Raw genomic sequence first — 12,259 nt, 5'->3', positions numbered from 1 at the left:
ATCTCCACTGAGCACCAACCTCAGAGTAAAGAATAACTTGGAAGACTGAGAGACTCAGGGGCCAAGTGAAAGTAGTATCATTTTCTAGACCAGTGGTTTTCAACCTTTTTACACTTGGGGACCAAGGAAAACAGGAGAATTATTTCAGGGACCACTACAGCAGAAATCACCCTGAGCATAAGTGAATTCAACTAAGATCACTGGGTCTATAATCTTCATACAATATCAAGGTTTCTTTTATGGACCAGCATGAAATTTCTGGTGGACCAACTGATGGTTGAAAAACTGCTCTAGACAGTCAGAAACAGTGCAGGGGAACCAATTTCACACAGAGCAAACAAACACATTTAGGCCCTTTCTACTATAGTAGACTCTACCACCTTTATAATTAATTTTGGCTCTAATACTTTTTGAAGGAGTGTCTAAGTCTGACTCTAAGGCCCAATTATCAGACTTCAATACAAGGCTACAGGGATTTCTGCATTACTTACACCTATATAGATATTTTAGCTCAGAATGGGGGAATGAATGCAGCTTCACTTAGAAAGACCCTAGGCTTCACAAATCCAATGTGGCCTAGAGATATTCAGAAGTAGGTTGCTGTGATTTTAGCACAGAAAAGCGAAAGTGAAGTTGTTAATTTCAACAATGCAATACAGAATTAATTCTTCTTGTGTCCACTTAATCACAGCACTATAGCAGTCATAGTCCTTCAAACTTTGCTAGAAAAGCAGAGAGAAAATAAGGCATTGCTGACATAGACAGGGATTAAATAGCTCAAGACTAACAATGTAAGAAAATATATGAAAGAACTTATAATTACAAATGTGAAAGTGAGATGTAAAGTGTTATTGTTTGCACAACAGACATTAACATCATATCTGAATATGAGAATACATGAAAAGATTTAAACTTACCTCATGTCTGGTGAAAAGTCCACCTGACAAGCATAACCTGCTACCATATGGCCCTTAAAAATTTTTTTCTTATTTAATCTAAATCTGTTCTGTGCTCCAAAAATTAAGATTTGGTTGTCCATTGATTGGCATGCTAGCCATTTGCCTGTAAATTCAATAATGAGACATTTTAGAGAAAAACTGAAAATTTTAAAAAGAATTTTTATTTTAAATATATTCAGTCATTGCTCTTTTTGTTCCCAACTATTTTATAATATTAGAAAAGTAAGTTTACCAGACCATCTATAAAGTGTTACAAATTTTTCACTGGCAAGAGGTATTTACAGATAAATGGAGTTTGCTCATACATTCCCATGTCATTGAACATTCTTCATATAAAAACTTTTTTGTTGTTTAAATAAGGATATACAGATATTCAGTGTTAACAGAACTAAACTAAAATTTTATAAAAGTAAATCAACCTCAATTAAATACAGACAAAACCATGGGGAAAGACTTCCCCGTATTAATTATGGGAAAAGGAAAGAACAACTACAGGTGAGAAAACCTAGGATTATTAAATAAAACCATGAAAAACTATGATTAAAACAATTTTCAGTAACTGTTGTCGAAAGGCACTGATCTTATCTAGTCAGGACTCTCCCATGCCCCCAGAACCTAAACTGCAGTGTCTTTTCTGTAGCCCACATACTGGTAGACATTATGAACTAGGGGAATGATCCTAGCAAAGCTCATAGTCTGAGTGGGTAAACGGCCTTGTGCAAGATGGACATAATATTTGTAATGGATACTTTAAAACTGTGCTACATAAAATGTACATGGCCTGTCAAATCTGACATAGTGTACAATATGGTGATTATTGAAATAGTACCCGATTAAGTTGTTCTTCTCATAAAAATCATAGGGCATTTGACAAAAATGATCACCAATTTGCCTGTGGCAGATGTCCCATGTTGGTCAAATAAGATTGTAAATATGAGATATATGTTTGCTCGCTTATAGTTTGCATTGGGTGTGGGGGACAGACTGTAAGCAGGCAAAGTCATTATAGCCTAAGGCTTAGTTTTAAGACTAAGCTTTTCCCCACACCCCTGACTGTTGCACTCTCATGAGGAATCCCATTTATGCCTTAGATAAGTGGCTGTGTATCAGAGACTTTCTTATTTATAGATTGGCTTAAAGGTTTGGATTTCTACACTATAAAATGGGGCAGACTGTGGCTTGCTCTCTTTCTCAATTCCTGAGTTAGCATTAGAGAGGAGAGCAGAGAAAGGCCACGTGGAGGAGAGGAGAAGCAGACCAGATGGCGGGTGCTGAAGGAGTAGTCAGTTTATGCAGAGTTTGTGCAGAGAGAAGGAGACGGGGAACAGAGGTGAATAAGGCTGGTGAGCTAGAAACCTTTGATCCTAGGAAACTCGGATAAGTCAGTGGCTTTGGGAGCCCTGAATGGAAAGGGAAGTGTTTTCCCACTGTGTGTATTTTTTGCCTGCTGGGTGCAAGCTAGGATAAAGATGGTGGCCCACCAGTTCTTGGCTCCGTTGTTTCATTACCATCTGTCCGAATCAAATGCGAACCTGCAACAGCCCAGGCAGCTGTAATGGTGGCTGTGGCTACTGGCCTTACACTCATGACCAAATTATTTCTTACCTTCTCTTCCTTCTTCTACACTCACAGTAATTCTGTGAGCGAACAGTGCCTTTGATGGCAATGTTGCCCAAATATCAGTTCCTCCACTTTAATACCCTCATGCAGAGCTATAATTATATCAGTACACTGTCAGTACATCTGCTTTCAAATTACTCTGCACTTAAAAGGCAATGTGTTACTAAACAGAAACAGTATTAATTTCTTTTATTATTGCCTGAGAAAATATTTTACAGTTGATAGATAAAATGGCTACTCAGCCACCATCTTTCTTAAGAACAATGAAGGCCTAAAGGAGAAAGAAGGACTTGCCTACTCAGTAGTCTGGCTCAGACCTCCCTTGCAGCTAAATGCTAATAAGGGACGATTGGGTCAGGGTGCAGACAATTTTGAGGAACTCTGGTGCTACTTCCAACCACAAACAGAAGAAACTATTTTGTAGCCACCTTTGCCTAAGGCCCTTTGACTAATCCATATAATCCCTGTTCCATCCCTCCTTCAGGGCTGATACCCTTTGCTGGTCTCAGCCCGCCTGCACCCAGGTGCTTTTAAAATAGATTTTCCTTTTCCAACACACAAGACTCGTGTTTTCGGTTTGGCTTGCGGTTTCTGCCTTTCAATAGTGAATTGCTAAGATGTTCTCATTATGGGGAACCAGAACAAAATTTTGTGTCCCCTGAAAGAAAAAGAACTCACAATATGTGGTAAGGTGCCAGAAAACTGTAAAACTTAGTATTGGCAGCACCATTTTAAAGAGGAAAAGAAAAGCTTTCTATCCAGTCCTTTCTTTGGAAAATGGAGGAAGAAGGATATGAAAGTCTCCTGACTTACAAGGACAACTGGGTCATTTAGTTTTAGTTCTCTGAAAGGATTAAGATTATCTAAAGAACTTCCTTTCCCTTTCAATAAGAGATAGAATTTACATACCACCCTACACTTATTTTAGCTCTCCCTCCCTTCCTGGAATCCTGAGATTAACGTGTACCTCTAGGCCAGTGGTAGTCAACCTGGTCCCTACTGCCCACTAGTGGGCGTTCCAGCTTTCATGGTGGGCGGTAGCAGAGCAACCAAAGTGTAAATAAAAAGATAGATTTAACTATAGTAAGTTGTTTTATAAAGATTTATTCTGCCAAACTGAGCAAAAATCCAACATAAAGTACTTGGTAAGTAATTATTATTATATGTTTTTACTTGCTGTAACTCTGCTTTATAAATTTTATAGAGTAAAGTTACTTCTCTATTTTATAAATCACCATAACTGTGGAACCAGTGGGCGGTTAGAAAATTTTACTACTAACAGAGATACAAAAGTGGGCAGTAGGCATAAAAAGGTTGACTGCCCCTGCTCTGGGCAGAGGAGGAGAGATAGACACTAGGAGGTTCATGAATGTATTCTGATATGCAAATGACATCACCATTGTGCTACCTTGAAAGTTTTAACGTTTTTAAATCCCCTACAAATGTTATAATCTTGTTAGTGATTGTGTCATACTGCCATGCCCCCCCAACCTGTATGTGGTCAAAGGGTATATAACAGGCCTCTGAGATATATTTGGGGCTGCACGATTTGAGTCAGATATGCCCCATGTTAGTCATATGCAGCAGGCATATTAATAAACCTCCTCCTTTTAATAAAACCCTTCAAAATTCATCTGAACTTGGTGTCTCTACGTAAACCCGCAGAAGTGATGTACGGTACTTTATGACATTAGTGAGGTACGGTACTTTACAACACATAAATCATTAAATGAGTTGTAGAACATGATTCCATTGAAAGGTGAATTATTTTAAAAAACCTGATTTTCATATGGAAATACTTAGATGCTCAGGTTAATGTTAGTTGCAACTCATTATTTATTTTATTTTTATACTTTCAGTAAACAAGTGACTGGGTAAGGTGAATCACATATAAAAACCAATGATTACTTCTAATAATGACAAGATTTCCTTATACACTATGGTACTGTGACAAGACTTTCCCCTAGAGCAGTGGTCCCCAACCTTTTTTGGGCCACGGACTGGTTTAATGTCAGAAAATATTTTCACGGACTGGCCTTTAGGGTGGGGCGGATAAATGTGTCATGTGACCGAGACAAATGTCAATAGTAAGTCTTAGACGGATGTAACAGAGGGAATCTGGTCATTTTTAAAAAATAAAACATCGTTCAGACTTAAATATAAATAAAACGGAAATAATGTAAGTTATTTATTCTTTCTCTGCGGACCAGTACCAAATGGCCCACGGACTGGTACCAGTCCGTGGCCTGAAAGTTGGGGACCACTGCCCTAGAGAGAATGGCCACAGTTCTTTTGAACAGAAATCATACCATGTCTCAGAAGGAGATCATTTAAAAACACTATCTACTAACTCACCATTTGGGGATAAAGTCACTGCAGGCATTGAGTGCATACTTGGTTCTGCTATATACTTGAAATCCACAGGTATATCCCTAAATATTAAAAATAGCATAACAGAATAAGTAATTTTTAAAAAGTACCTTTAAAAGAATTATTTCTGCCTAAACAGGAGGTGGCACAGTGGAATGAGTATTGGACTGGGGTGCAGGGGACCCAGGTTCGAAACCCTGAGGTTGCTGGTTTGAGTGCAGGCTCATCCAGCATGAGTGTGCGCTCACCGGCTTGAGTGCAGGGTCGCTGGCTTGAGCCCAAGGTCACTGGCTTGAGCAAGGGGTCACTCACTCTGCTGTGGCCCCCCAACCAAGGAACATATGAGAAAGCAAAAATTAACAACTAAGGGGCTGCTACAAACACTTGATGCTTCTCATTTCCCTTCCTGTCTGTCTGTCCCTATCTCTCCCTCTCTCTGTCACAAGAAAAAAAAAATATCTCTGAACCACAAGAGATACTCTTGAAATGATATATTTAACAAATCTTTCATGACTTTTTCTGGGGGAAGAAAAATCACAAAATGACATTCTATTGCTTATTATAAATCTTTTATGTCACAAACAACTTTCTGTGATAATTATAACAGTGTCAGTGATTTAGCTTTAAATTTTTATTTAATTTAAACTTTGACCTTTATGTTAAAAAAAAGGTACTAAAACTTAATATGAGCTCATCTAAAAATGTATCACGGTAGGCAGAAGCAAGATGTTTGAGGCAAGCCTACAGGGAACGTTCTTATTTTACCTGCCAGTCAACCTTAACTTTCCTCTGCAAGCAGGTGCGAGTGCTAAAGAGCCTTTGACAGCACACGTGGGGGGTAAAGCTGTATGGGGATTAGCAAGCCTCTACGGAAGTGATGTAATTTCAGGATGGGTGGGAAAGATTAAGTGCTTGGTACCTGAACACCTTTCTATTTTCAGTTTACATGTAAAATATTACAAATGTGTATGCTACAGAAGAAATAGAATTAAAAAATTTTCACATGAATGATACAAAAAGTGAAACAAAGTACAAAACCTAGTCATCTAAATTTAGAATCATCAAAAGTTCAAAGTGTCTTTTAATTTTTAACATTCTCCATGATAAAAAACATACTTCAGTGATTCTAAAGAATTTTGGTCTTGTTGCTTTACATGACATACCAAAAATACTTTTTGTTTTGTGTGTGTGTGGGGGGTTTTTTTTGTATTTTTCTGAAGTTGGAAACGGGGACGCAGTCAGACTTCCACATGCGCCCGACCGGGATCCACCCGGCATGCCCACCAGGGGGCGATGCTCTGCCCATCTGGGGCATTGCTCTGTTGTGGCCGGAGCCATTCTAGCACCTGAGGCAAGGCCATGGAGCCATCCTCAGCGCCCAGGCCCTCTTTGCTCTAATGAAGCCTTGGCTACTGGAGGGGAAGAGAGAGACAGAGAAGAAGGAGAGGGGGAGGAGTGGAGAAGCAGTTGGGTGCTTCTCCTGTGTGCTCTAGCCAGGAATCGAACCCAGGACTCCTGCATGCCAGGCCAACGCTCTAGCACTGAGATAACCGGTCAGGGCCAAAAAATGTTTTTTATAGTAATGTGTGGGAAATGTCATCTCATGTTATCTCATAATATAAAGCTGCAACTTTAATTTCAAACTATGGTTCAAGTTCCAAGATTTTGACTAAATGAAAACAACAACAATTTGCTGTTATGTAAGGATTTCCTTCATTTATCTATCTGTCTAGAAAAAGCAACAAATGATTAGAAAAAAATTCTATCAGGGCTTGGTTCAAGGACAACATTTTCAGGTATATCCTAGGAAACAGTATCATTTAGCCAATCTCCAACCCTTTGCACATCTAAGGTACCAATGAAAACTGACAGTCAGAATAACCCAAATGTACTAAAGAGGCCCAACTGTTTTTCCCTCCTGGTATTTAGTAATTTTATAACTTAGATTAAATCATAAGTACATTTTCTATATTAAATTATCCATAGTGCAGATTCATATCAATCAATGTTTTACTAAACACAAACAAATTTCAAATACATCCTTTATTCCAAGTACTCTTGGTACAATAAGCTCTAGATCAAGAAATTAATCTGAGTACCCTATGAACGTCATTATTGTTAGTAAAAATGTCTGCTAGGCATAGTTATATTAACGGACTATAGAAATGATCCCTGAAAGTATAGTCTTGCATAGTTATATTAAACAACACTACTTTCTAATTAGAAACTGTAATTCAGTATAATAAACTAGAAACATATATCTTAGAAATAATCTTCAGTCTGGAAATGAAATTTTAAAAATCCTTATAAAAAATCAATGAGAATTTAAAGCTAAAAGATAAACAGCAGCATCAACCTCCATAAAATTTTCTTTTAAAAATATTTGAGGGCCCTGGCCAGTTGCCTCAGCAGCAGAGCGTTGGCTTGGTGTGTGGAAGTCCCAGGTTCGATTCCTGGTCAGGGCAAACAGAGAAGCGACCATCTGCTTTTCTAAGCCTCCCCAACCTCCTCCCCTTCTTTCTCTCTCTTCCCCTTCTGCAGCCAAGGCTTGAATGGTTTGAGCAAAGTTGGTCCTGAGTACTGAAGAAGGCTCCATGACTCACTTCAGGTGCTAAAGTAGCTCAGTTGCTGAGCAATGGAATAACACCCCACATGGGCAGAGCGCTGCCCCACAGAGGGACTGATGGGTCAATCCTGGTTGGCAGCACATGTGGGAGTCTGTCTCTCTGCCTCCCCAACTACCACTTAATAAAAAAAATATTTTTACAAAAGCCATTTGGAGAAAACATGTCTATGGCAATCTTATGAATTTAACCAATCAGAATACCATAGGACGCTCAATATCTAATTATAATCTCTTATTCTTCTTCAGAATTGTATAGTATTGCTTAAGAAAACTGAGTTTCCTTTGATTTGTTTTCCTGTATCATTGTGCTACTTATCTACGCAGGTACAGGGTATAAGACAAATACCATTGTCTGAAGGACTGAATAATAATTTTCTTACTGTGGGAGTCATTTCTTAACTTTGAGTTAGTCAGGACCTCTCTTTCTCTCCCAAGCATGCTATGAGTATCACTAGTAACTGATTTTGGGTATGGCTGTATATGGTGAGCACAGTTCTAGGAATCCTGAGGTAGTTTTGCTTCCTACTTGTCTTTATAGCAAGACTGGTCCTCAGATTTATTGCTTTCTGACTATTCAATATAGATACAAGTTATCTTCTCTCCCCACCAGAGCCTTCATTCATCTAATTATCCATCCATATGATTAAGAACTCAAGTTCTGGATGTTTTATGTAAGCTTCACGGTATCCACAAAGCAAAAACATAAAAGAGGGAGGAATCAAAGCACACCACTGGAGAAAATCATCAAGTGACACAAAGGAAGGGAGGAAGAAACAAAGGAAGTATGAAATAACCAAAAAACAATGAACAGAATGGCACAGTGAGTCCGTACCTACTAATAATTACTGTAGCTGCAATGGATTAAATTCTCCAAAAATCACAGTGTAGCCGAATGGATAAAAGAACAAGAATCAACTATATGCTACCTATAAGAGACTCACTTCAGTTGTAAGGACATATATATAATGAAAGTGCCCATGCAAATGGACACAAAAAGAAAACAGGGATTGCTATACTTACGTTTGACAAAATAGATTTTTAAGCTAAAAACTGTAATAAGAGACAAAGAAGGTCATTATATAATGAAAAAGGGGTAAATTCATCAAAGGGATATAACGGTTGTAAATATTTATACACTCAACATGAGAGCACCTAACTATATAAAGCAAGTATTACAGATTTGAAGAGAGAAATAAATAGCAATACAATTATAGTAGGAAACTTCAATACACCACTTTCAACAATGGATAATCATTAAGAAAACACTTAACTTAAACATGTTAGACGAGATGGATCTAACTTGGTGGTCCCCAATCTTTTTTGGGCCACGGACCAGTTTAATGTCAGAAAATATTTTCACGGACCGGCCTTTAGGATGGGACGGATAAATGTATCACGTGACCAAGACAAGTGTCAAGAGTGAGTCTTAGACAGATGTAACAGAGGGAATCTGGTCATTTTTTTAAAATAAAACATCGTTCAGACTAAATATAAATAAGACAAAAATAATGTAAGTTATTTATTCTTTCTCTGCGGACCGGTACCAAATGGCCCACGGACCGGTACCGGTCCGCGGCCTGGGGGTTGGGGACCACTGATCTAACTGATGCATAAACCTTCCACCCTATAGCAGCAGGAGAAAACATTACTCTCAAGTGCACAATGAACACTCTCCAGGACATATCATATATTAGGTCACAAAACAAGTCTTAATAAATTTAAAAAATATAAAATCATATCAAGCATCTTTTCTGACCATAATGATATGAAACTAGAAATGAGAAGAAAAGTGGAAAAGTCACAAATATGTGGAGATTAAACAACATGCTACTCAAGGGGTAAAAGAGGAAATCAAAAGGGAAATAAAACAATCTTGAGACAACTGAATATAGAAACAAAACATACCAAAACTATGGGATGCAGAAAAGATAATTCAAAGAGGGAAATTTATAGTGATAAATACCTAAGTTAAGAAAGAAGAGGCCCTGGCTAGTTAGTTCAGTTGGTTAGAGCATTGTCCTGAATTACCAGGGTTGTGGGTTTGATCCCTGGTCAGGGCACATAAGAGAAGCAACCAATGAATGCACAACTAAGTGGAACAACAAATGAATGCCTCTCCATGCTCCCCCAAATCAAACAATAAAAAAGGAAGAAAGATAAATAAAAAGATTAAATAAGACCAAAGTTAGCAGAATTAAGAAAATAACAGACTAGAGAGAAAACAAAGAAACTAAAAAGACAATGAAAAAGATCGATAAACAGCTTTAAAGGATAAATAAAACTGACAAAAATTTAGCTAGACTAAACAGAAGACGTAAGTAAAATCAGAAACGAAAGGAAACATTACTATGAATAATACAGAAACACTAAGGATTGCAAGAATACTATGAACACTTATTAGATAACCTAGAACAGTGGTCGGCAAACTCATTAGTCTACAGATCCAAACATCAACAGTACAATGATTAAAATTTCTTTTGAGAGCCAAAATTTTTAAACTTAGACTATATAGGTAGGTACATTCCTTATCGAAGTAGCGCCTGCACGTAGTATTTTGTGGAAGAGCCACACTCACGGGGCAAAAGAGCTGCATGTGGCTCGCGAGCCGGTTTGCCAACCACTGACCTAGAAGGAATAGATAAATTCCTAGAAACATACAACCTACTGAGATTGAAACACGGAGAAATAGAAAATCTGAACAGATCAGTAATCAACCACCTTTCAACAACAAAAAAGTACAGGAACAGATGGCTTCACTGCTGAACTATACCGAACATTATATTAGCAAACCAAAATCAACAATGCATTAAAAGGATTATACACCATGATCAAGTGGGTTTTTCCCCTGGGAAGCAATGATAGTTTTGAATATATGCAAATCAATATATATGATACACCAAAATGAAGGATAAAAAACATATTATCTCAATAGATGAAAAAAAATCAATAAAATTCAATGTTCTTTCATGAAAAAAAGTCTCAACAAACTGAGTATAAAGGGAACATACCTATATGTGACGAGCCCACAGCTAATATACTCAACAGTGAAAAGCTGAAAACTTTTCCTCTAAGATCAGGAAAAAGACAAGGTTGTCCACTCTTACCATTTTTATTCAACCTAGTATTGGAGGTCCAAGCCAGAACAATTAGGCAAGAAAAAGAAATAAAAGGCATCTATATAAATAAAAAAAGAAGTAAAATTGTTTATCTTTGCAGATGACATGATTATTTACAGAAAACCCTAAGCACTCCATCAATAAAACTGTTACAAGTAATAAATAAATTCAGTAAAGTTGCAGGATACAAAACCAATATACAAAAATCATCTGCATTTCTATACACTAACAGTGAACTACTGGAAAGAAAAATGAAAACAATCCCATTTAGAACAGTATAAAAAACAGTAAAATACCTAGGAAGAAATTTAACCAAGGCAGTGAAAGATCTATATGCTGAAAACTATAAAATATTGATGAAAGAAAATGAAGACATAAACAAATAGATAGTCCATGTTCATAAATTAAAAGAATATTCTTAAAATGCCCATAATACCCAAAGTTATTTACAGATTCGAAGCAATTCCTATCAAAATTCCAATAATACGTTTACAGAAATAGAATAGTCCTTAAATTTGCACGAAACCACAAAAGACTCTAAAGAAATCTTGAGAAAGAACAAAGTTGGAGGAATCATGTGTCCTGATTTCAAACTATATTACAAAACCACAGTAATCAAAACAGTATGGTTCCAACATAAAACAGACACACAGATCAAACAGAACAGAAAAGAGGGCCTAGAAATAAACCCATGTGAATACAGTCACTTAAATTTCAACAAAGGCGTCAAGAATATAATGGGAAAAGAGCAGTCTCTTCAATAAATAATGTTGGGGAAACTTGATATCTACATGCACAGGAATGAAACTGAACCCCTATTTTACATCAACTCAAAATAGATTAAAGACTTGAACATAAGATCTGAAACTGTAAAACTCCTAGAAGACAAGATAGGGGATAAGGTCCTTGATATTGGTATCAGCAATAATTTTTTGGGTTCAGTAGCTTCAGCAGGCAACAAAAGCAAAAATAAACAAGTGGGACTACCCTCCATGTAAAAAACTTCAGTACAGCAAAGAGAACCACCAATAAAATGAAAAGACAATCTAGAAAATGGGAGAAAATATTTGCAAACCAGTGCCTGACACAAGGTCAATTTTCAAAATATACAAAGAATTCAAAAACCAGTAGCAAAATACAAAACAAAAACTAACCAACAACCCCCAACCAAAACCAAACCAAGAACAAAAAAAACAATTAAAAAATGGGCAAAGGATCTGAATAGACACTTTTTTCCACAGAAGACATAACTATCCAACAGGTACATGAAAATATGTTTCATATCACTAATCACCAGAAAAATGTAAATCAAAACCACAATATGACATCACCTTACATTTGTTAGGGTATTATCTAAAAGTTAAGAGATAACAAATGTTGGTGCGAGTGTGGAGAAAAAGGAACCCCTGTATACCAGTGGTGGAAATGTAAACTGGTACAGCCTCTATGGTAAACAATATCTCTTCTCTTTCACTGAAAAATAAAAAAGAAGGAAGACAGTATGGAGGTTCTTCAAGAAATTAAAAATAGAAACACTATATGATCCATCAATCCTACTTCTGGGTGTA

The 12,259-nt window shown here is 37.1% G+C and overlaps 1 protein-coding gene and 1 pseudogene across 1 annotated transcript in view; both read right to left on the bottom strand.

Moving 5' to 3' along the window:
* Nucleotides 1-12,259, bottom strand: part of CDC40 (cell division cycle 40) — a 57,248-nt gene that overhangs the window by 2,184 nt on the left and 42,805 nt on the right. Inside the window, exons 13-14 of the mRNA XM_066248210.1 lie at nt 4,935-5,011; nt 918-1,062 (exon numbers count right to left, since the gene is read on the bottom strand). Of these exons, the coding sequence (XP_066104307.1) occupies nt 918-1,062; nt 4,935-5,011 (222 nt within the window). The remainder of the gene's footprint in view (nt 1-917; nt 1,063-4,934; nt 5,012-12,259) is intronic.
* On the bottom strand, nt 7,013-7,137 carry LOC136316566 (small nucleolar RNA U3; annotated as a pseudogene).

This window comes from Saccopteryx bilineata, chromosome 12 (assembly GCF_036850765.1).
Source record: "Saccopteryx bilineata isolate mSacBil1 chromosome 12, mSacBil1_pri_phased_curated, whole genome shotgun sequence".
NCBI classification, from domain to species: domain Eukaryota; kingdom Metazoa; phylum Chordata; class Mammalia; order Chiroptera; family Emballonuridae; genus Saccopteryx; species Saccopteryx bilineata.
Note: the sequence above shows the minus strand (reverse complement) of the source record. Positions and strands in the feature narration are given on the sequence as shown.